This window comes from Rhamphochromis sp. 'chilingali' (genome assembly GCF_963969265.1).
Source record: "Rhamphochromis sp. 'chilingali' genome assembly, chromosome: 1".
NCBI lineage: Eukaryota > Metazoa > Chordata > Actinopteri > Cichliformes > Cichlidae > Rhamphochromis > Rhamphochromis sp. 'chilingali'.
The window spans coordinates 52,963,781-52,988,165 of record NC_137929.1 but is presented as its reverse complement, the minus strand read 5'-3'; the positions used below and the strand labels follow the sequence as shown (position 1 = coordinate 52,988,165).

The following is a 24,385-nucleotide window of genomic DNA, read 5'->3' as shown; positions in this document are numbered from 1 at the left end:
CTGTAGCGCCTCCCAGAGGGCAGGAGGGTGAAGAGTCCATGTGATGGGTGACTGGGGTCTTTGATGATTTTCCCAGCCCTTTTCAGACACCGCTTCCTGTAGATGTCCTTTGTGGCAGGAAGTGGTGCTCCGGCAATGCGCTGGGCAGTTTTCACGATCCTCTGCAACGCCTTCCGGTCCGAGGCAGAGCAGTGCCAGTTGGAACAAACATGGTCTAAAGTCTTGTCTCCTCTGGTGTGGCAGGAGACATGTTGGTGGAATCTGGGGAGGACTGTCTTTAAGTTGGTGTGGTTGAAGTCGCCAGCAACAATAATCTTGATCTCTTGATTTGTTGGTAAATCACACATTGTCAATCAGCAGCAATGGCAAAAACTGTTTCAGTAGTACATCTATAATATGAAGTTTAATATCATAGATGCATCTACTAATCATATTGAACAAGTTCAAATCTTGGTGAGTCAGAGATGAGGTTTTCTGAAAATTTTGTGAATGCAATGAATTGAGAAATATGTCCCAAAGGATTTTCTAAATGATACCATAGCTGCACTAAGTCTTGGACAAATAAATCCTGGTGACCTTGACCTTGAGGTTAGAGGTCAAGTTTTCTGAAAATCTTTCTGAAAATGAGTTAACTTGGGATTTGCAAATTCATACTATAAGTGCACGTTATCAAACAAATCAGGGACTGCAAAAATTCAAATTTTGTCAAACAAGAAATTCTGATGCTTACCAAATTTGTGAAGTTATTTCACATTTACTTACATAACCATAAACAAGAATTATCGTGTGGCTACATGACATTTAGTTATTTCATCCATATTTTGAAAATTTGATGTTTCCATTACAACATAATATTTTCACTATAACACTATAACACAACCATGCTCAGACAATCAAGAAAAAATTTTATAAAGAATTTTTTGGAAATTTACACACATTTAACTCAAGTCACCTTATTCCAAAAACACACACTAAAACAAAAACATTAGAAGAATATCTAATAAATGTGGCCCAATCCTAGCAAGTGAATGGGTTGGACAATCTCCTTGATTTAGCTGACATTCCTTTTAGTGATCTGTAAGGAGGGACAAGATGATTTCTCCCAGCTGTGTTTCCCTCTTGTCTCCCATTCCCTGATTACTCCAGTGTGTATTTTCTTGTGTTTTCCTTGCCCTCTGTTGCGTAGCTTTCTATTGTCGTAGTGTTTGGATTTGAGTTTGTAGTTCTATGATTTTGTTTTGTGTTCGGATTTTTTCTTTTTATCCAGCAATAAAAGCTGTGCTTTAAGGTTAACCTCCCGTCTCTGAGAGTCCTGCTTTAGAGTCCAATCCTGCCTGCCACATAGTGCATCATGACAGTAACATTGTTTTGTTTCAATCTCTACACTAAAACCCCATTCCATTTTTTAAAATATGCATTTGGCTACAAAATCAAAATTTTGGCAATTAAAGTGAGCAGGAAAATTGCTCTGTAGTTTTTGCAGCATTAACCTAGCCTGGCACATCTTTTAACTAGCTGCATAAAGCTGATACCAAGGAAAACAAACATAATCTGGACAAGTAAAACCAACAATTTATGTCAGTTTCAGGTGACATTTGACCATGTTGAAATTTGGAGTTAGTAAATAGTCTGTCTGGAACAAAAGAGAAATTGTATTTGACAATTTCTCGTATCAGTCAGCTATAATTACATTTTTAAACTTGCCTAGTCTTGTATTTAAAAATATATATATAAATAATTTAATTAAAAAAAAAAAAAAAACTTGTGAAGGAAACAGCAATGCTACCTATGCCAGAAGCCCCAAAGACAGGCTACCAAAAATCCAGTGGGTTCTTCACACTTGTGTCAAGCCAGCCTCAACTTTGTTTTGTGTTCCCTGTGTATTCCATGTACTACGGGAAGAGATGTTGAAAACTGATTTCAAAATAAAGCCTGTGAGGTAGCATAACATAAGCAGCATGGAAAGTGATAGGAAAAAAGCATCTGCAGACTGTTCAAGTTTCTTTTAATTGTCCTTTGTTTTCTGCCGTCGCCTTTCAACAATTATTTCACAAAACATCAGAACCTGGCAGTTTCATATCTCACCTGCTTTATATAGAATTCCACTCACATCTGAACCTCATTAACCTCTTCCATTGAGATAACAGGGTAGACTAAATAACACAGTATAGACAAAGAAAAAGTAAACTCAATCTTCCACTTAACAAACTCATTCACCAAGCTGAATGGTTTGAAAAGTCAATCTCTTCACAAAATCTGACTCATGAGGTTATTTTAAAGAAAATAAACAATTTTACACAAAAGAAACTTCCTTCATTTGGTTACACCCAATTGACATGATCAATGACATCATATCCTATAAAAACAGGAAGTACTGGGGCAGCCCTTCACAAATACCGGTTTCACAAATAGGACCTGCACAAAGGAACACACAATGGTAAGTATAACCAAACTGCATAAACAAATGAAAGATTCAAATCAACTAATGATGAAGTGACCTTTAGCTTTAAGAACACTTGCACAGATGTAATGAATGTAACCAATACTACCACAAACTACCACAGACCCAGGATAGTATGCAAGGTTACATGTGCTGTGTTTACATTAAAGCACTATGACTGACTATAAGATAACAGAACACAAAAGAACAATATATGCAAGTAACAAATGGTAAATTAATTCAGTCCTAGCCACTTTGTCACAAAGCCCAACCTTGGGTGAATTTAGCTTCAACATTTACCCTGATTTCAAAATAAAAGCCCACTTTGAGTGAATTAATAGACATATGTTAAGTACATAATAACAAATATAACTTAGTCCTGTTAAAAAACTAATATTAGATCCGCATGACGTACCCTTCCACCCTAGTAGCACCCTGTCAACATCAAGGCCATCTTCTTTTACATTTCAAAGGAAAAGCCTTGTGAATTTTCATTTTCTAGACTTTCAATGTATTCAGAATGCTCTTGAAAGGAAATCTCATGTTTCCGCATACTAGTTGTACATTATACAACCACACAGTGATACCATGTCAATTTCAAGTCAGTCGGATTCATCCATTCATCCATCCATCCATCCATTCGCTTCCGCTTATCCTTTTCAGGGTCGCGGGGGGTGCTGGAGCCTATCCCAGCTGTCGTAGGGCGAGAGGCGGGGTACACCCTGGACAGGTCACCAGTCTGTCGCAGGGCTAACACACAGGGACAGACAACCAGTCACACTCACATTCACACCTAGTGACAATTTGGATTTTCCAATTAACCTATCCCCACAAACTGCATGTCTTTGGACGGTGGGAGGAAGCCGGAGTACCCGGAGGGAACCCACGCAAACACGGGGAGAACATGCAAAGTCCACACAGAAAGACCCCGGCCTGATGTTGGAATTGAACTCAGGACCTTCTTGCTGTGCAGCAACAGTGCTAACTACCGTGCCGCCAGTCAGTCGGATTTTGCTTTTTAAAATAAAAGCCCTTTCCAATTGCCCATATATCGTTGTGACTTTAGAATGCTCTATAAAGGAAACTTGCCATCTCCACAGGATAATTACAGTCTATATTGACTGTAGAAAACCTCACACTTGTCAAGGGGTTTAAAACTGACTCAAGCGCAGACCAGAAATCCTTTGCAAAGAAGACAGTGCATTTATTTACAGTGGAAAACACCAGGTGATAATATATACAGAATGTGGCAGGGGAAAAGGGTCCGAGGGTCCAGGGAAAAGGGAATTAGTCCAACAGAAACTTCCTCAGCAGTTCGTTCACACACACTCATTTGGTTTACGCTGCATTGCAGTGATTCGATTTGTTACATAGAATTTTACCGCTGTCCAGCTTCTTTTTTTAAGTGCTTTTGGTGAAGCCTCAATACAGGCAACGCACTCTGACTTTCCTGGTATTTTACCAGACTCAATGAAGGACATTGGTGTCTTTTCCACAGCATTGACCTCAGCTGATGTCCAAGTCATCTTCTTTGATGTTCCTAAAATAGAAAAGAAAGTAACTTAATACAGTTCTAATAATTAATTTAAGATAAATTAACACAAACTAAAAGGGTAGAAACTGCAGTTTTAGGGTAATTGTTGGGTTTGCAAATGTAAACTTCTGCAAACTAAACCACTCAACTATGACCTTTGATAGCAACTTTATGGATGAGAAAAAGAAAACTTAATGCAAGTCAGCCAGTTCAGATACAACAGAAGCAGGAGAGGAGTCAAAGAAATCCTGCAGGTTAGGTTTACAGGGTCTGTACCCCAGTATCTGACTCCATCCTCACTCTGAAATGGAAAACCCGGATTATACCTCATCACCAAGTTAAACTCAGAATTTTATCCAAACATGTTTTCTGGCACAGAGCCCTGATTCCTGGAATCCTCTTGTCCAGAATTAAGAAAGTGTACTTTATTGATCCCCGTGGGGAAATTCCTCTCTGCATTTAACTCATTCACTCAGTGAAGCAGTGGGCGAGCCATTGGGCGCCCAGGGAGCAGTGTGTAGGGATACCTCAGGGTAGCTGTTCAGGGGAATCGAACCCCCGACCTTCCGATCATGGGGCCACCACTCTACCTACTGAGCTATCCCTGCCCACAATATAATATGAGATAAAGACTTCTGTCTGTATTCACCCACCCAAGGAGTATGACTTTGGTTGCTTCAGGTTAAAGTATTCACATACAGGAACTCTCAAAAAAGAGCTGACAGATGAAGAAGTGTTTTTCTGTTAAGTAACAAAAGTAAATTCTTTGACCAGTAACAGTCTTTTTGGACAAGAGCATAATAACCAGCTAATCAACGAGATAGTTAGCCTTAATTAAGAAATTTGGCACACATTTTATCCACTGTAACGCCTCTAAGTTTGCTTAGAGGTTAAATTAAGACAGGTATCTCAGATGTGCGGTAGGTGTGAGAAGTACCTGTTTTAGGGTCATCAATGTCAGATCCAGTCTCCATTCTTCTCTTAGGTGTTGAGGATGCTGTTTAAAAAAAAAAAAATCAAATAATGATATATATATATATATATATATATATATATATATATATATATATATATATATATTACATTTCTGTGTTTATAAAAACCACAAAAGAATAAAAACAGGTACCATCTAGTTAGTCTGCTGGATACCTGTGGGTGTTTCATCAAACTCATTGGAAGTTGGCTGGCTTTTCGATCTTTGGGATCATTTGACAAAAAAGAAAAAGTCAGTAATGGTATATGGTTGAACTCAGTGCCCATTCAGCCTTCACACTATGCAATGTATTTTTTGTTAGACGTATTAACTGTATGTAAAGATGACTGGTATGTCTCCACATCTTTGCACTATTCAAACATTAAGCCATAACAACAAGCGCAGACATCTTTTGCTTGTCGTTTGGACCAAGAGTCTGCACAATAGTGATGGGGCAATGCAGCAAGGGATGTAGTTCTTGTCCATCCACCTGCCAGAAACAAACTGAAATCAGCTGTCAATAATGACAACTCACAGCCTTTTTATAACATTGAAGTACACTTCAAACCAAACTGATAAGAAAATTTAACAACTGAACATACATTCACGTGATAAGAACTAAGTAAAAAGAGAGAAACTCTTTCGGAACAATTTATTTGGGATGCACTTTGAGGTTTTAGTTTATCCCCTTTGTTAACTAGTGATGGGATTTCCGGCTCTTTTTAGAGATCCGGCACTTTCGGTTCGGCTCACTAAAAAGAGCCGGCTCTTTCGGCTCCGAACCGGCTCTTCAGGTTGTTTTGTTGCTTTAATTAATTTATTATTAACAATAATATAAAATTATGCACAAAAGGAATTACTAACGTAAAAACAAGTGGTTTTATTTATATATGTTTATATATAAATATATGCGGTGGCCCCTAGAGACAAAACACGTACAAACTCCAAAATACATTCCTCTGTTGGTCTTCCATGGTCTCTTGTGTTCTGGGGGCCTCTGGATGTCTGGAGTTTTGATCTCCTCCATACCCGCTTCACACCCTGGAGGACGGGGCTGTGGCCCCCCCCACACTCCCTAGCAGATCATTACATGGAGAAACCTTTGGAATGCAAGCATGCTGATCCACACAGGTATGCACACATGGGTATTCACAGACGCGGACTAAAGCTTTCTTGGCTGCTGCCTCAAAGCACACTGTGCGCTGTCTATCTTGCGTGCTGCACAATATCGTTTATTACTTAGTAAATACTGATATCTATGACTAGCTAGTTTATTGTGATGGTGCTTTGTTTTCTCTATTATTATGTTGCTCTTTGTTGTTTGCTGTCTCCTCTGTTTGTTTTTGTTTGTTTGGTTTTTTTTTTTTTTTTTTTTTTCTCCATACAGGTGACCCAGGAGTTTTTTTTTTTTTTTCTCTCTCTTCCCCCCCCTTCTCACCGTCTCTTCTCCCCTTTGGTTTTCTTTCTTTCTCTCCCCCTCTCTCTCTCATTCATTCCCCCTGTCCTATTTATTAAAAAAAAAAAAAAATGACAAAGGATGAACTGAAGCTCTGCCATCACGTAATGTCGCATACTGCTGTTTCTGATGTCATTTAAAAAAACAAAAAAAAAAAACAAAAAACAAAATACATTTCTAGCATGAACTGAACTTCCAAAGCAGAGCTACTAGATCACTTAAATTACACAATTGAAAGCATGTGTGTATTGTTTGTGTATTTATACACAGGCACTCATATATATATTCAAATAATTTTAAAAAAAAAAGTTCATTTACCTGTTATTACCACACACCAAATCCGGTCGTTGGTACTTGCTGGCTTGTGTAGCCACAAGATAACAAAGGCTCAACACTGCGCCTAGCATCCTGGAGCACTTCTGTTGTCTTTTGTACGTGTTTTGGAGTTTTTACGTGTTTTGGAGTTTTTACGTGTTTTGGAGTTTGTACGTGTTTTTACGTGTTTTGGAGTTTGTACATGCTTCAGAGTTCGTACGTGATTTGAAGTTTGTATGTGCTTTGTCTCTAGGGGCCACCGTAAATATACTTTTATTTATTCACTCCACATAAAATGTAATAAATAAATCATATAATACAAAAATCAACTATTCACATTTCAAGTTTTAACTATTTAAATTTTCAGCTTTTTCCTTTTAAACCAATTTAAAGTGAAAAGAACACAAAACACTGCAAACCACAACACAATTAAATATAAATTATAATATGAAAACAAACAGAAGATGCACATTCTCTGTCATATGGACCTGCATGAATAAATTTTCTCAATCCTTTATCATCTGCAACCTAAAATAGTTGTGGATGATCACTATACCTTTCTAATGTTGTTGTCCCTGGCTCTTTCTCTCTCTCTGGCTCTGTTCCTGTGCTACTGAGTGTAACTACCGCCCCTTCCCCCCTCTGCCCAGCGTAAAGCACAGAGTGAAGCGGAAAAAAAGTGCGAGAGAGAGGCTGAGAGAAAGAAAAAAACAAACAAACAAACCACGTGACGGCTCGCGATAAGGAGCCGGCTCGCGTCGTTCACGTCTAAGAGCCGGCTCTAAGAGCCATTTCGTTCGCGAACGACCCATCACTATTGTTAACAGCCTGCCACCATAAGATTCCACATTTTAGCTACAAGTTTAAAAACTATCATGTCATCTAGTTTTATACACAGTAAGTGGCTGGATGCTAAAAACATTTAAACCTGACACCTACTCAGTGTTGAGGAACTGAAAGAAAGTCCTTTGATGCATTAGTCTCTGAAAGATCACTGTCCACATCTTCCTGCATTTTTTCTTTAAATTAATTTGGAAGTCTGATAGTCTGCCTTGTTCTAGAGCAATGAGCACTTTGGTGACTTTAGCCAACTCAAGTGTTCCTTCAGGCAGTCTATAGTACTCCCTATGAACTCTGATATCATGGCCTAGAAAATCTGCGAGGATGTCCATCTCATTGTCTCTCAGTTTTAGGACTGTGGACAGTGTGTGGACACATGCCTTCCCAACTTAGTTGAGGACAGCATTTCTGGTTGCTTCGCTCCACATTCCTTTGCAATCTGTCTGATGGTTTTCGATCCCCTGAAGTGAGTGTCTGCTTCAGGTCCAGAGAAGAAAAAGGGATTTTCATCAGACACACCACAGGCCCACCGATGTGAAACCAAGGCTTCCATTGAAGACATCGATGGCTTATTTCGATGCGCTGGAAATGCAGACAAAGTTTTGTTCACACTCTAAAAGTCCTACTGCCAAATCCGAACTCCTGAAGTGTCTCGCAGGGTGAATGCAGTTAGTGGCATTTTTGATACCTCACTTTATCTCCTGCGGTTAAACAGTATCACTTCACGAAGAGTCAAATTGGTCAGCATGGACCAGTTCTTCTTATTGAGATCACTGGCAAGTCTGGTTTGGTATTCTTTTCTGTTTTTGTCTTCATCAAAGCCAGCCACATCCTTGACTGCTTCAACCACAAAGTTGAAGTTGGAAGGTACATTGAAAAAAAAATTGAGGATTTCTGTCTCCCTGCAGAAGTAATCATGCTATGTCTCGCATTTTTTGTCCGATGTACTTATGTTTGGTCTTGTCATGTCCATGTTTTGAATACAAGTGTCCTCAGAGTCTCAAGATACTTTTCTCCTCTGATGATGTTTCTGACTTCATCCTAATACATAGCATTCACCAGTTCCCAAACCGTTCTGCTGACACAATCTAGGACAGACTGTGCAAAGTGACTGGATCCAACTTTTGCCTGGTTTTGCTGTGCTGCAATTCTGTGAAAGCTTGCATCTTGAACTATGTCTCGATAATGCCTGGCAATGTTGGGTCTACGCTTCCACAGGCCCCGCTGGTTTAGAAACGTATTCCCGTTAACGACAAGGAAGCAAGACAGTCAGCGATCGTTCGATTTTACTTGAGCAAGGGAAGCCCCGGTCGGAGTCTCAGAGGAGCACTCTGAATCCAACTGCAAAATGACTCCGACTTAGGCCTCCGCTTGCCACCTTTTATTGAAAACAATTACAGTACACACAAGCACCTCCCATTGTAAAATCCCCCTATGGTTACCAGTGATGGGAATAACGGCGTTACAAGTAACGGCGTTACTTTTTTCAGTAACGAATAATCTACCTAATTACTATTCCTGTCGTTACAACGCTGTTACAGTTACAAACAAGAAAATGCGGTCCGTTACTATTTTTCATCAAACAGACGGTTGAAGTTGTGTTCAGGTTACCGCATTTTATATTAGTTGCACGGAAGTAGCTGTAAGTAATCTGGGTGCTACAGCTTTAAGCAGCTGTGCGCGCTCCCGCGGATGGTAATCATGATTACTGTCTAGCACAACACCTGGAGCTAAGGGGGCAAAACAATCGCATGAGTGCTGCTGTTTGACTGAGGAAGAATAAAGTAGTCGTGGTAATCCAGTCACATGGCCACTTAAAGACAAAGCAACAAGGTGATATATACCAGTTTATAAATTGTGTTGATAGGCCACGTAAAACCAGAGTCATGATAAACAATATATACGCGTGTTTTTCCTCAATAGTTTCGTCACGTTTACTGTCTAAGGACAGCGCAGCAAGCACTCTCTGCTTATGGGCGCAAAATAAAAATAAAAAAAGGGAAGTTTTAGGAGTGACGGCGAGAGAGAGAGAGAGCAGAAAGAGAGAGAGAGCGAGTTTTGAGATGTGAGAGATTTGTTACATTTAGTGTGTTTGGAGTGTGTAGTTAATGTGTTGTCTTGTGTAGTGTTGTGGATAGTTTTGTGTTGTGTCAGAACAATGAGGCGACTGCTGTCTCCAGGTAGAAACAGGAGTGATACACCTGCTGCTGTCAGACCTGCAGGTATCAGGCTGTGATGTTCTCCTTTAAAGTGGACAGAAATTATTTTTTTGGAGTGGCACAAATAATTTGTGTGGCATCTTATTGAATGCAGAACAGCTGATTGTTCTGTAAATAGTTTGAAATGGTTATTTAAAAAATCAAGGTAAAAGGTAAATGGCTGCAAATAACTTTGTTGTTTGGAAAACTTGTGCATAGGATTTTAAAATTGACAATTTATATTTGCATTTAAACATGTTTGTGGTTGTTACAGTAAAAAATATAACTTTTTCGACTCTGATTTTATGTTTTGTCTGATTTTAGATCAATTGTGTTAATACAGTATGTCAAAACGAAAACATAACTGTAAATTCAGACACGTGAGGTTGTGCTGAAAAGGATGATACCAAACAAGGCAAAGTAAATAGTTTTTAAAGGTAAAATGTGGAGGGAAAATCAAGTAGTTAAAAATGGCCAATTATACCCTGGAACCCAGAGGGTTAAACTTTTTTTTAAAGTAACGCAATAGTTACTTTTCAAGTAATTAATTACTTTTAGAATATTGTAACCCAGTTACTTTTTTGAAGAAGTAACTAGTAACTGTAATTAATTACTTTTTCAAAGTAACTTACCCAACGCTGATGGTTACAAAAGACAAGGCACTATGTGTGTATGTGTGTGCACGTGTAAGTGCGTCTATGCATGTGCGAGAGTGTGTGTATGTGTTTGTGTTTGGGGGTGCGTTTGTGTGACCTCCTGCTCACCAAAGGGTCATAAAGGCAGGAAGTTTACTAAGCAACAAAACAGAACCCTCACATAGATGTCCCTATAATAAAACACTACAGCCTCCCCCACCAACAGACTGGCTGGGGAAGGAGTCAGAAACAAAGGAATGTCTTTGATCATAAATTTGTAAGTCGTGGGTCAAACTGTAAGTAACACAATGACAACACTTAACAATTCGACTCCAACAGGCAGTTTATGCAATGTAATCATTTGCCTTCACCGGTTTCTGAGTTTGCTGACTTAAAATTAGTGTCCCACAGCCAGCTTTCAGAATCTCAATATTACGTGCACGGTTCCCCTTGTTTCTAATGAAGTCAAAAAGTAGTTTTCGCTCCTTTGATTTCAAAGGAAAACTCATTGCTTCTGCTACAGCTAGTTCACTGCTGTGCTTGTGTATTAAGCAAAAAAAAACCCAAAAAAATCCCCGCTTATTTATCCCAGTTTTATTATTTCATAAGTTGACCATTTATTCATTTAAAAGTAATAAGTATTATACACGTTAATTATTTGATATTGTCTCCTTAAATGATATCAGTTGTGTAACAAAAAAAAAAAAACAAAAAAAAAATCAAAAGGAAAATAAATGAGCTCCTCTTTGCTTCATCCAGTTTGGTGAGCACGAATGCGTGATCCTGCGGCAATATATTCATGTTCCCCTTGTTTTGTATCACGGTCTTATGCAGCGTGGGTCTGCTAAGGTCCTCCAGTGGAAGGGTTTTTAGTATCTCAACAAATTCTGTCAAGCCGCCATTAACAAGGTCCACCGTGTGCCTTGTTAAGTAGCCAGGCATTTGAAAGGCTGTCTACCACCACAAGGGACTTGGGAATTACTATTACCTCTAACTTGAATCCCCTGTCCAGGTTGGCAAAATCAAAGCCTCTTACCTTGTGCAAGACCTTTAAGCCTCCACAGACAAGTTACTACGGTCAAAGTGTTTCTTGATCATATGCCAAGAGCTTTTCAGCTGGTGCATCTTGAAGGGTGCCATGTTCAACCTAGAAAAAGGTATTCTCAGGCCTTCCAAGGCTTTTAGTTCCACCACCTCTCTGTCGTAGTCAAACTCAACTGTCAGTAGTTTCCTGGTGTCCTCAACGGTCGTCACCTGCAGCGGAATGATAATGTCAGGGTCCAGGAGTAAATCTTCAATACTTTGCGATCTCGCGAAAGTGTCCGCCAATCCCTTCATGTTTTCCACACCAACGACCTCCGTGGCTGTTGTGTTCTGGAAAGAACAGAAAGTGAAATAAGGTAATTAAAAAAACCTGTCAAACGAGGAAACGCAAAAACAGTGTAATTAGGTAAGTAAAGAACAGGAAATTGCAATTTGCAACAGTTAGGGATATGCAAAAATATTACCTGTACTGTAAATACAGTCTTTAAATCCAGCAGAGAAAAAAGTTGTGCGTGTTATCCGAGATGCTGTTGTCAGAAATCCAGAGACGCTGCTCCTGTGAGTTTCAGGGCCCGAATGACTGAGCTGAGCACTCCTCCCCTTATATAGGGTCTGTTTGGTAAGTGTAAGAAATAACTTTTTAAAAAACGTGTTTTTAAAATTGTTTTAAACAGCAAGGCCTTTAGGTTTTCCAGGTAAGTATGAATGTTTTTTTTAAATGGTTTTTACACTTTGTAGGCAAGTATAAACTGCTTTTTAATTGTGTAAGTATGAATTTTATTTGGATGTTTTCTTACATTTAGTGTTAGGGGAAGGGGACTGAGCCTGCCATCTACATGAAGCAGAAAAGGGTTAGGGTCATCCCTCCGGTAGGAAACCTAACTTGCTAGTTGTTTCGGTTACGGGAAGCCCTTCGTCTTTTCCCATAAAGGACCACGGTCAAGCCTTCTGAGGCCATCGGGTCCTCGGGTGTGTTGGTGTTGTTGTTTTTAGTGTTGTACTTGTTGTGTTTGGGTTCACCTTTGCTATATAAATAAATCACAATTAATTTTTTTAAAATAACTCTAATAGGAGTCTTTATCTGGCAAAAAAAAAGTATATAATATTAAAAAATACAAAAACAAAAAAATGAAATAAAAAAACCTTTTATTTAATAAAAAGTTAAAAAATGGTGTGCCATATGCGCAACGTTCTGACCCTTCAAGGGTCCTCCTCAGGCCCTTGGCACGCACACGCACGCACGCACGCACACACACAGATCCAGAAAATGTGGCTCTATTGCACACTGTTGTGGCTTCTGTGAGAGATGTGTACTGGTCAAATGTTTTTTTACATTTAGGGTAAGGGGTTATGGGTTCGGTTGAGAAACGAAAGCCTGTCCCCATCATAGGGTAGGAACACGGAATGCACGAGCCGTCAACCCCCATGGCCTCGAGTCCCACATTCTTCTCCAAATTGAGGCCCCAGGTAAGTATGAATGTGTTTCCGTGACTGCAATCTCAGGCCATAGTTTCCAGGAAGATAGAAAAGTGTACACATACACACACGTCCAGTTAGTAAATGGTCTCACAAAACTCACAGATTCTGACTTGCAGATTTCAGAGGGACTGACGCTGATGGCACAACGATCCAGCGAAGAATAGCACAGGTCCACCATCTTAAATAGTGCTTCAATCTGCTGGAATCAGCCGCAGGTGTTATGGTGAGCGCAGGTGCGTGGGCTAGGGGTGGGAGCCCGTAATGAGCACCACCCCTGGCAGAGAGGAGAGAGAGCGACAGTGTTGGGAAGGTTACTTTTAAAATGCATTTCAATACAGATTACAGAATACATGCCCCAAAATGTATTTTGTAACGTAACGGAATACTTTGGATTACTTAATATATTATCATGCTTTTTACAACTACATGAATGTACTATTGCTGTGTGATTTATTACTATTACTGAAGGTTACTCGCCATACCAATACCAACTTTATTTTTTAATCTTAATATAAAATGAGTAACAGTCGGTAGGGTAGGGTAAGGCTGCACTTTTTGCAGCGATCTCGTATAGAAAAATATTCCAGGGGTATATAAAACTGGCTGTGAACCGTAGTAAAGGGACCTCTGGCTAATACGTCGGGTTCGTGTCGGGCTCGTAGCCAAAACTAGCTTTACTTTGTTGTCTGGGTCAAGTTTGCTAGCGAGAGACAGAGAGAGGCGTTGAAAGTCTGCTCCAACTGAACTTATTGTTTCGGAGGAAAACACGAACACAGTGTACAGTCGAGTCTTAACCCTTTAAGACCTACCATAGAACCAAGTCCGCCAGAGCTTATATTATATTTTTACATGCTGTGGAGCCATGTTTGGGAGCATTTCAAGTTGCTATACATCAATGCAACCATTATAGCCCAGATTTTAATAATATGTATTCATTAAGTGCATAGTAATTTCATAAATTGCAAAAAAGTGCAATAAACTATAAAACAATTGAAAATCGTTTTTGATTTTTTAACATATATTTGTAGTTAGAGAAATTTAAGAGGCTTATCCCTCAAAACTGTAAATACAAAAAAGTTGCACAAAATAGTTTCCCACCACAGGAAATTTATTTTGAGTGTCTTCATAGTTTTATTTTTGAAATACAACAATTTTTATACACTGCAGGAAAAACGAAAATAAATATTATACTGCAAATTTGTAAAAAAATGCAGCATATGCATCAAAATAAACTATTTCCAGCAGTGCAATATGAGTCCTAAGCATCCCAGAAACGACACAGAAAGTCATAAAGTCAAAGATAACTTTTAAAAACACCAGTATAGGCCCTGAGGCCCTGATGGTAAAAAAGACTACATTTCCACGAAAATGACGTCACTTCCGGTTTCAGGCAGGTAATGGCGGAAATGCAAAAGTTCGCGTTGATGTCTATTCCAACGTAGGAAGTGTTATGAACAGCTGATCGGATCGGCAAAGCAAGTTTCTGGAATATTATGTTTTTGTTGCTGCAAGTGCTTTTTATGCAGTTTTTGCAAAGCTTTATGTGGAAGGAAACCGTGACCTAGGACAAGCTGATGGCATAAGATGGAAGGACAACTCCTCCGGTTTCATATGCAGAAAAAAATTTTGCGCTAGTGTAACACTTATGTGCGTGTCTCAAATACTCCCAGATCAAAACAAGAGTATATCACCCAAATTTGACACCAAAGAGCTCAAAGATTTGGACCAGTAGGTTCGGCTACGTACAGGAGAGGCGAAATGAATGAGACTCAGACAATCACGAGTTTTGAAAAATAGCCGGAATTGTATTTTTCTTTTTTCAATTAGAAATAACAGGACATTATGACAAACACATAAAACACTTACAAATGAAATTATTCCCTTTCGGTACCGGTACTCTCTTAATAATACCTTTTGGCAAAATCACAGTGATCACTCGATGAAAACAAAAAAAAAAAAAGAAATCTTACCTGGGTGCACCCTTTCTAGAGGTACAGTTCACATCTAACAATGAACCACAATGTCAATCATCAGCATATAAATGTTAACACTTATTTGCATTTTCACAGACTTCGTTTACAAATAGCAACAGTTAATCAGCTGGAGGGTTATTTCCGACCGCTCACACTCACTTTTGTCCACATTCATGGAATGTACAGAGTCCGTAAAACGTGTCCTTAAAACAACCCGCCCGTGAGTCCAGGGGGATGTGTGTGGAAAAGGGGGACTACGAGTACAAAATGGCGTGGTGTGTCTCTGTTTTGTTGCATCTGGCCTACCACACTCTGATGTGCAGGACAGAACAAAGTCATTTGGTCCTTCAACGGGGTTGGCTCGCCATCAATTTCAGGATCCGTTGGAATGCACCAGGAAGATACAAACCAAAGAAACAAAAAAAAACAAAACCAAACAAAAGGAAAAAAAAAAAAAACCTGACCTGTCAACGACAGTGTCATGGGACATATTGAGTTCCTCATAAAAATCACAATTCACACATTCACTTCAACTGCTGGGTTTCAGTAAATTGAACAAAGTTTCCTACAGAACATTCCTAAACAATTATCATTAAACACTGGAACATTTTACTTGCAAGGCATTCATGAAACACATAAATAATGAACAAGTAAAACACTTTGCTCACCGATCTCAGAATTAGAAAGACGGAGCAGCGCGAGATGGCGCACGACCGATGAAATGGCGTCGTCTCTAACTCCCGACCTTTCTCGACTAAGCAATGTAAAAAGAACCAGCTAATTACTCGTCTTAGCAATATACATACAGTAAAACAATCTTTCGTAAACGGCGAGTGCTAGCTCTCCGTCCATATTACTCTTTTTCATACCTCGTCTCAGTAAATCGCTGTCTCGTTTCCTCACTAGCTTGCTCATGGAAGGTTCGCGAGCGGAAGAGAGAAAAGAAAAATCTGTGTCCTCCTAGGCAGGGGCGGCAGGCGGAGCCTGTACCACGTTTCAGCAGCTCATTGGCCTAGAGTAGCACGTGTCTAAACCAGAACAGTTAACTCCTTAACTGCTGCACCTATGGTTTATTCATTACAAATGAAGTGTGCTGCTTAGATTAATGATTCTTTTATTCTGGTGTATTCTAGTTAAGCCATACTCAAATATGGGTTACACCCTCCCCACTTGATGGTATGCACGTCCCTGTGCGTCCAAATGGTTAGACTGCATAGAGCTTGAAATGGCTTCGTTTAGGCTATTAAATACTGCATTAACAACATACAGTAAGGGGTTACCTAAGGTAGAATACTGCAACCTTTCTGGTGTCTGACGTGACCTTTGAGACCGACGAAGAACGTCATGTTCTTCCCGAGAGCTGTTCTGTGAACCAAATGAACTGGGCTGCTCAGTTATGACTCTTTCTTGGTCATTAGGACGCTCTAGCATCGTCTCATCCACTTCGGGCAGGACTTGCTCACTAGGTTGCTGGGTCCTTTCCACAGGATTTTCAACTTGAACGTTGATTTCCCGCAAACTAGGCTCAGGTAAGTCCACATGTTCGGGTAAGTTCTCAGTTGCAGTTTCAGGTAAGTTCACAACTTCCGTTTCCTCAATTTCCTCGGATTGTCTGTCACGTTCGGCGGGGTTGTCACGTTCGGCTTCATCATAAGCTGGAAATTGTCTTTGCACACTTTCAGTGCGGGGCACAACGAGAGTTGGCTTGACAGAGCTGGTAATGGAGATTGGTATCCAGGTAGGTACTGGTAAATACTCGGAGTCGAGGTCGTCGTCGTCTTCCTGAACAACAGTTTGCCTTGTGTTCCGCCGAGCCTGGGGCTTTTTGGGACTGTTTTCAGTTGACTCTGTGACCGGTATGAAGCTACAAGGAAGGAGCAGGTCTCTGTGCAATGTTCGGACTGGTCTTTCTTTCGCTTCCGGTTTGACCGTATAGACTGGTAGTTCGCCTGCTCTTCTCAGAACTACGTACACATCATCTTCCCATCTGTCTGCCAACTTATGCTTTCCCCTCAGTTTAACATTACGCACGAGAACCCTGTCACCCACGTTGAGAGTTGAGTCAACCACTTGCTTGTCAAAGCGAGTTTTATTGCGCTCAGCATTCTTTTGTGCGTTTGAGGTTGCGATCTTAAAACTCTCCTCCAACCTATGTTTTAGATCACTGACGTACTGGGAGTGTGACTTCTTCTGAGCATTCACAGGCAACCCAAATACTAGATCAATGGGAAGCCTTGGTTGTCTCCCAAACATCAGCACATAAGGCGAATAGCCCGTCACATCATTCTTGGTACAATTATATGCATGTACTAGAGGTTTTACATACTCTTTCCAATGCAACTTCTCATTGTCATTCAAGGTACCAAGCATTTGGAGAAGTGTTCTGTTGAACCTCTCAACTGGATTGGCTCTGGGGTGGTATGGCGTTGTGTGTATCTTTTTCATGCCAATAATTTCGCAGAGTTGTTTTATTGTCTTCGATTCGAAATCGGGGCCTTGATCACTTAAAAGTCTCTCTGGGACACCATAATGAACAATGAAGTTCTCCCAGAGGGCCTTTGCAACAGTGCGCGCTCGTTGGTTGGGTGTAGGGACAGCTACTGCGAACTTAGTGAAGTGATCAGTCATAACTAATACATCCTTAGTGTTAGACTGATCTGGCTCAATAGATAGATAATCTATACAGACCAGTTCAAGGGGCCTGCTTGTCTTGATGTTCATGAGGGGAGCTGCCCTCTCTGGCCTACACTTCCGGCGAACACACCGTTCACACGTGTTGATCATTTTTTCAACTGACGTCTGCATTTTTGGCCAGTAAAACCGAGTTCTGACCAGGTCAATAGTGCGGTCAGTTCCTAGGTGGCCCATGTTACTGTGGAGGTGTTGGAAGACTACTGACCTCAACTCCTCGGGTAACACGAGTTGAAAGGAGATGTCTGGACCGGTTTGCCTCTTTCGGTAAAGAACTCCATTCTGCAGTTCAAGACGACAGAGCTCACGCAGCAACAAGGGAAGCTCAGGTAGTTCTGCTCTAAGACTGGGAGGTGGGGTCTGACCAGTTTCTAACAGAGTGACTATAGCATCGAGAGCTGGGTCTAGCCTCTGTTTCTGTCTGAGCTCATCCTCTGCCATAGGCGGGGGAAGAGGAGAACCATTCAACAGCTCCCCTGCAAAGCTATCAGGGACAGCTGTAGCATGTAAGGCTAAGGACTCAACTAAAGCCAAACCTGGGCAAGTGAATGACCCTGAATCCAGGCCTGCAGAATTAACTGAATGCCTTTCGCAGATGGCCTGTACAACCTCCCTAGAAACCATTTCTTTGTCATCGCCACTGAGGTGAGTGAGGGCGAATTGCCGGATCCTTTCACTTTCCTTCTGTGAGACAGGATCATCACCTGGGCTACCATGGGGACGACGAGACAGTGCATCCGCGTCTACGTTTTGTTTGCCAGCCCTGTACTGGAGTTGGAATGAAAAAGTAGACAAGGCTGAGAGCCAACGGTAACTCGTTGCATCCAGCTTCGCTGATGTTAGGATGTACGTTAACGGATTACTGTCTGTCACTACTGTGAATTCTGTACCATATAGGTAGTCTGAGAACTTTTCGGTGACAGCCCACTTAAGGGCCAAGAACTCCAGCTTGTGGGCTGGATATCTCATCTCACTTCTTGAAAGTCCTCTGCTAGCAAAGGCTATGGCCCTCAACTGTCCATCCTGGAGTTGGTACAGAGCGGCACCAAGGCCAATGGTACTAGCATCCGTATGGAGGATATATGGGAGTCTGGGGTCGGCAAAGCCCAACACTGGGGCTGAGGTTAGCCTACCAATGACTTGTTCAAAAGCCTCTTGACACTTTTGAGTCCACCTGTCACCAAATAGCTCTTTCGGGCTATGGTACATGGAGCTTTGTTGCTTCGTGGGTCTTTTCTTTCCTTTTCTCAATGGTGGGTAACCAGCGGTTAACTCATTCAACGGCCTTACAATATTAGAAAAACCCTGGATGAATCGCCGGTAGTACCCAGCAAAGCCCAAAAATGACCTTAACTCTTTAAGGTTGGTGGGGACGGGCCAACTCGTGAGGGCTTTGATCTTCTCTGCATCAGTCTCGACTCCACGCTCTGACACCACGTGGCCGAGATACTTAACAGAGGTTTGGAAAAATTTACACTTCTCGGGTGCTAATTTTAACCCAAACTCTTTCAGCCGCAACAGGACCTTCTTCAGGCGTTGCTCGTGTTCTTCAAGAGATGATGAAAAGATGATGAGGTCATCAATAAAGACAAGGACCTCCTTAAGATTCATCGGACCCATACACCGCTCCATGAGCCTTTGAAAAGTGGAGGGTGCGTTGGTGATCCCTTGGGGCATCCTATTGAATTCCCAAAATCCTAAGGGACATACGAAGGCTGTTTTCTGCTTGTCTGACTCTGACATCTCAATCTGATAATATCCCGACTTGAGATCTAGGACCGAGAACCATTTCGACCCTGCTAGAGCGGAAAAAGCCTCTTCCAGATTCGGGAGTGCATATGCATCTTTGATGGTTTGGAGGTTTAACCTCCGATAGTCAATGCACAAGCGAACTGAACCATCTTTCTTTTTGACTACTACGATTGGGGAAGCGAATGGTGATTCAGATTCCCGTATCACTCCCACGTCGAGCAGTTCCCGCAGGTGCTTCCTCACGGCCTCCACATCGTGTGGATGTATTGGTCGGGGTCTGGACTTGAATGGGGTTTCATCACTAAGCTTGATGTGATGTTGCACCTTCTCTGTGTGTCCAAAATCCAATGCATGCTGTGAAAACACTTCAGGCATTGAATTTAGCAACTTTGTGACACGATTTCTCCATTCATCAGGTAGGTCATTTCCAAAGTCGAAACTGATTTCTTCAGGTTGAGAAGAATTTCCTGAGTGGTCTGAAGAGTTTGACATCTTCTCTGTCTGTTCTTTACATATGACTCTGGTCACAGCATTAATGTCAGCTAGCACACGGCCTGACGGGACAACAATGTCGTGATCGGTTTCATTTTTCACTACAACCGGCAGCTTACAAGGCCGCTTGGCTGGCAGGTTGACAAGACCAGTTAACACAAGCAAACCACTGGGCAAGGGAAAATCTGATGACGATTCGACAACTGCACATTTCTCATTAATGGAGTTGGGAATGTACACCGAAGCTTCTAAAACTGCCGTCTGCCCTGCCGCCACCACAGCTTGCTCTTTACCCGTTAACTTTGCACACCCAAGGCTGCAATTGCTAGCGGCTTTTCGACGTACTCCAAGGATTTTGAGGAGCGCTCTGAAACCATGGGGGACGGGCTGAAAGTTCGCACTGGACTCATGGAAGTCAGCATAAAGGGCATCTAAGGTATTTGTACCTATCAAGATCTGTTCTCGCGCCTCGGCTCGCAGAGGGGGGATAACTAATGCTAGGGTATTAACACTAATATCCGAACCCACAAAGTTCTTGGGAAAGGTGATTGAGAGTTCTACATAACCTAGGTAAGGGACGGATTGGCCGTTTGCACACTCTACATCCAGGAGATCGCCCAACGGGTTTATAGGCAAGTCTGAGAGATGCTTCTCATAAAAACTCTGAGGCACGGTTGTCACTTGTGACCCTGTATCAAGAAGACAGTTCGTTTCTCTGCCAGCGATAATGACAGCAGCAGAAGTTTTGGTTCCGACCAAACCCTTTGGAAGGTGTATAGACGGCGCTTTTGACTGAACTTCCCTTGAAAAGGCACGTTGAGGCTTGGGACGAGAATTGTCTCCGGCAGCCCCCACTTGTCCCACACTGGAGGCTGGGATTAGTTTAAAGGCAGCTCATCACTGGCCCTAGTTGATGCTTCCCAACTAGATTGCCTTTCTCTCAGCTGTTTTCGCTTCATGGCCACTAAGGATGGATTTGGTTCGCTTTCACATGATGAGGCAATATGACCGTCCTCACCACAGTGAAAGCAATACCAAGGACGCGGCTTTGCATTGGCTTTTGCAAAGTTCTGTGCGGTCGAAGCCTTTCTTTTCGTGGGGTAGACTTCGACTTTGGCATTAACTGTGTGGCACTCTGACTTTGAGTGCTTGGGCTGATTCTGCTTTTGGCTTTCTATTTTCCAACTGTTAAGTTGTGCACTCAAATCAGCAATTTGTTTCTTTAACACATTGAGGTTGGACTCACAGCTACTTGCTGTTTGTACATTTGACATGGCCCGGTGCTTTGGATTGCTAGGGCCAGGTTTGCTCTGACCAAGATGTTGTCTCATACGATGGACTTTTGAGGCTTGCTTGTCCTCTTCCGTGCGTAGGAGCAAGAGTAGCTCAGAGAACGAAGGTGGGCTCTCTTTTCTTTGTCCTAGCTGGAGGTCGCTGATGAGACTGTCCTCCCAACAGCCACGAAGGAATTGCTTTAACAATTGCTTGTCAAAATCCGACACATTGACACCTCCTCGTCGCATTGCTTTGGTCAAACAGACATGTAACCTTTGCAAATAGGCTGATGGTCTTTCTCCTTCATTCTGAAGTGTGTTCATGAATCGCGCATAGAGCTCATCGCCATCTTCGACGGCTCCAAACGCAGAATCGAGTACTCTCAGGTACTCAGAGGGTCTAGCATTTGGACCTAAATGCTTAGTGACGTCTGTGGCAGGCGACAGAAGACTGTCAAGGATCCTCTGTGTGCAGTTCAAGTCAGAAACGGCTGGATCACTCATGAGGACTTCAACACTTGTGCGCCAGGCGTCGTAATCAGCTTCACTGTTAGGGCGAGGAATACGCCCAGAGAAAGCTCTAATCCTACTCGGCATGGGCGAGTGTGAAGAAACTTCACTACTGCGCACCACATGTTCAACTACCACCCGCCGGACATTGGGCGGGTTAAGCTCAAGTGTGGGATGGAACTGGGTCGGTGAGTCAGGATCGATCAGGTTTTGATTTAAGGTTGGAATCGAATCCGTAGACTGTGAAAAATCAGCAGCAGGTTGACTGGGGGAATGGTCACCCTGTGCATGCAAACTTGTCTCGCCTCTGTCAACAGGGGGAGAAACTGTAGGCTGAGGAGATAGGGGGGGCACGTTTAAGTTAGCCAGTCCCTCTTTGAGCATGTTTTCTAGTGAATGGCCACTAAGATTGGCCATTTCAGACAGTTGTCTCATGTATGCTCTTGTGACATTCCTCGCATTCGCTGCATACGCCTCAGTTAAACTCCTAATTTCAAACGTGACTTCAGGCTGAGCAGAGCTTTGAATAGTCTGCGGCAAAAGAGGATTCAAAGTATCCATTGCACTGGCATGATTGAACTCAGCTATCATCTGCCTGTGAAACTCAGAATGCGGATCATCTATACGGATGTGGCGGTTAACTGAACCGTGTTTCCCCAGGTAAATAGCTACTTCTTCATCGAGGTCGCTGTTAGTAAGCCCTTTTATGATTACTGCGTTTGGGATTTTAATTGCCTCTTTAAGTACTACGTCCATTTTGTCAAACTAGGTTTTGATTGTTTCTTATCGTTGTAATACTTAATAAGATGAGTCTCATGCAGTTTCACAATAACTCCTGGCTGCTGGCTCGCCAACTTGTAACACTTATGTGCGTGTCTCAAATACTCCCAGATCAAAACAAGAGTATATCACCCAAATTTGACACCAAAGAGCTCAAAGATTTGGACCAGTAGGTTCGGCTACGTACAGGAGAGGCGAAATGAATGAGACTCAGACAATCACGAGTTTTGAAAAATAGCCGGAATTGTATTTTTCTTTTTTCAATTAGAAATAACAGGACATTATGACAAACACATAAAACACTTACAAATGAAATTATTCCCTTTCGGTACCGGTACTCTCTTAATAATACCTTTTGGCAAAATCACAGTGATCACTCGATGAAAACAAAAAAAAAAAAAGAAATCTTACCTGGGTGCACCCTTTCTAGAGGTACAGTTCACATCTAACAATGAACCACAATGTCAATCATCAGCATATAAATGTTAACACTTATTTGCATTTTCACAGACTTCGTTTACAAATAGCAACAGTTAATCAGCTGGAGGGTTATTTCCGACCGCTCACACTCACTTTTGTCCACATTCATGGAATGTACAGAGTCCGTAAAACGTGTCCTTAAAACAACCCGCCCGTGAGTCCAGGGGGATGTGTGTGGAAAAGGGGGACTACGAGTACAAAATGGCGTGGTGTGTCTCTGTTTTGTTGCATCTGGCCTACCACACTCTGATGTGCAGGACAGAACAAAGTCATTTGGTCCTTCAACGGGGTTGGCTCGCCATCAATTTCAGGATCCGTTGGAATGCACCAGGAAGATACAAACCAAAGAAACAAAAAAAAACAAAACCAAACAAAAGGAAAAAAAAAAAAAACCTGACCTGTCAACGACAGTGTCATGGGACATATTGAGTTCCTCATAAAAATCACAATTCACACATTCACTTCAACTGCTGGGTTTCAGTAAATTGAACAAAGTTTCCTACAGAACATTCCTAAACAATTATCATTAAACACTGGAACATTTTACTTGCAAGGCATTCATGAAACACATAAATAATGAACAAGTAAAACACTTTGCTCACCGATCTCAGAATTAGAAAGACGGAGCAGCGCGAGATGGCGCACGACCGATGAAATGGCGTCGTCTCTAACTCCCGACCTTTCTCGACTAAGCAATGTAAAAAGAACCAGCTAATTACTCGTCTTAGCAATATACATACAGTAAAACAATCTTTCGTAAACGGCGAGTGCTAGCTCTCCGTCCATATTACTCTTTTTCATACCTCGTCTCAGTAAATCGCTGTCTCGTTTCCTCACTAGCTTGCTCATGGAAGGTTCGCGAGCGGAAGAGAGAAAAGAAAAATCTGTGTCCTCCTAGGCAGGGGCGGCAGGCGGAGCCTGTACCACGTTTCAGCAGCTCATTGGCCTAGAGTAGCACGTGTCTAAACCAGAACAGTTAACTCCTTAACTGCTGCACCTATGGTTTATTCATTACAAATGAAGTGTGCTGCTTAGATTAATGATTCTTTTATTCTGGTGTATTCTAGTTAAGCCATACTCAAATATGGGTTACACTAGCTTACGTGGTTGCAGTGCTACCGGGATTTAAAAATAGTTACGCAAAACAGAGCATGTCCGCTCCGATCGGCTCTAAAGGGTTAATAGCTTACTTAGTATGTAAGTAGAGGTGACATAGGGCACAAGATTGAGACACAGGAATTAGAGCCTTTTAATGTGTGTTTTATTTGGGTTTCCACCAGTGGGGAATTACCAAAAAACAAAGAGCATAGGCTTAACATATGAAACAGAAAAAGGCCGCCGTGTATTCCCTTTATTTCAGTCCACCTTTTTAAACTGTAACAGAATACAGTTACTCATATTTTGTATTTTAAATACGTAACGCCGGTACATGTATTCCGTTACTCCCCAACACTGTATGCAGATGACACCCAACTCTATGCAGTGGTTTGTATCATATCTATCTAATAGACTCCAATTT

At 41.6% G+C, this 24,385-nt stretch overlaps 1 protein-coding gene across 2 annotated transcripts in view; it reads right to left on the bottom strand.

Annotated features, from left to right (window-relative positions):
- Positions 1 to 1,881: 1,881 nt before the first annotated feature.
- LOC308411696 (uncharacterized protein) overlaps positions 1,882 to 24,385 on the bottom strand; it is a 34,330-nt gene continuing 11,826 nt past the window's right edge. The window contains exons 2-5 of one of the 2 annotated variants that reach the window (XR_013974442.1): positions 13,015 to 13,188; positions 11,428 to 11,765; positions 4,912 to 4,971; positions 1,882 to 3,980 (exon numbers count right to left, since the gene is read on the bottom strand). Coding sequence is in view for 1 of the 2 variants with exons in the window: in XM_080905680.1 (XP_080761806.1) it covers positions 11,442 to 11,765; positions 13,015 to 13,092 (402 nt within the window). In the remaining variant the exon portion in view is untranslated. Of the gene's footprint in view, positions 3,981 to 4,911; positions 4,972 to 6,864; positions 11,766 to 13,014; positions 13,189 to 24,385 lie in introns of those variants that run through there. The other variant, XM_080905680.1, reaches the window with a different exon arrangement.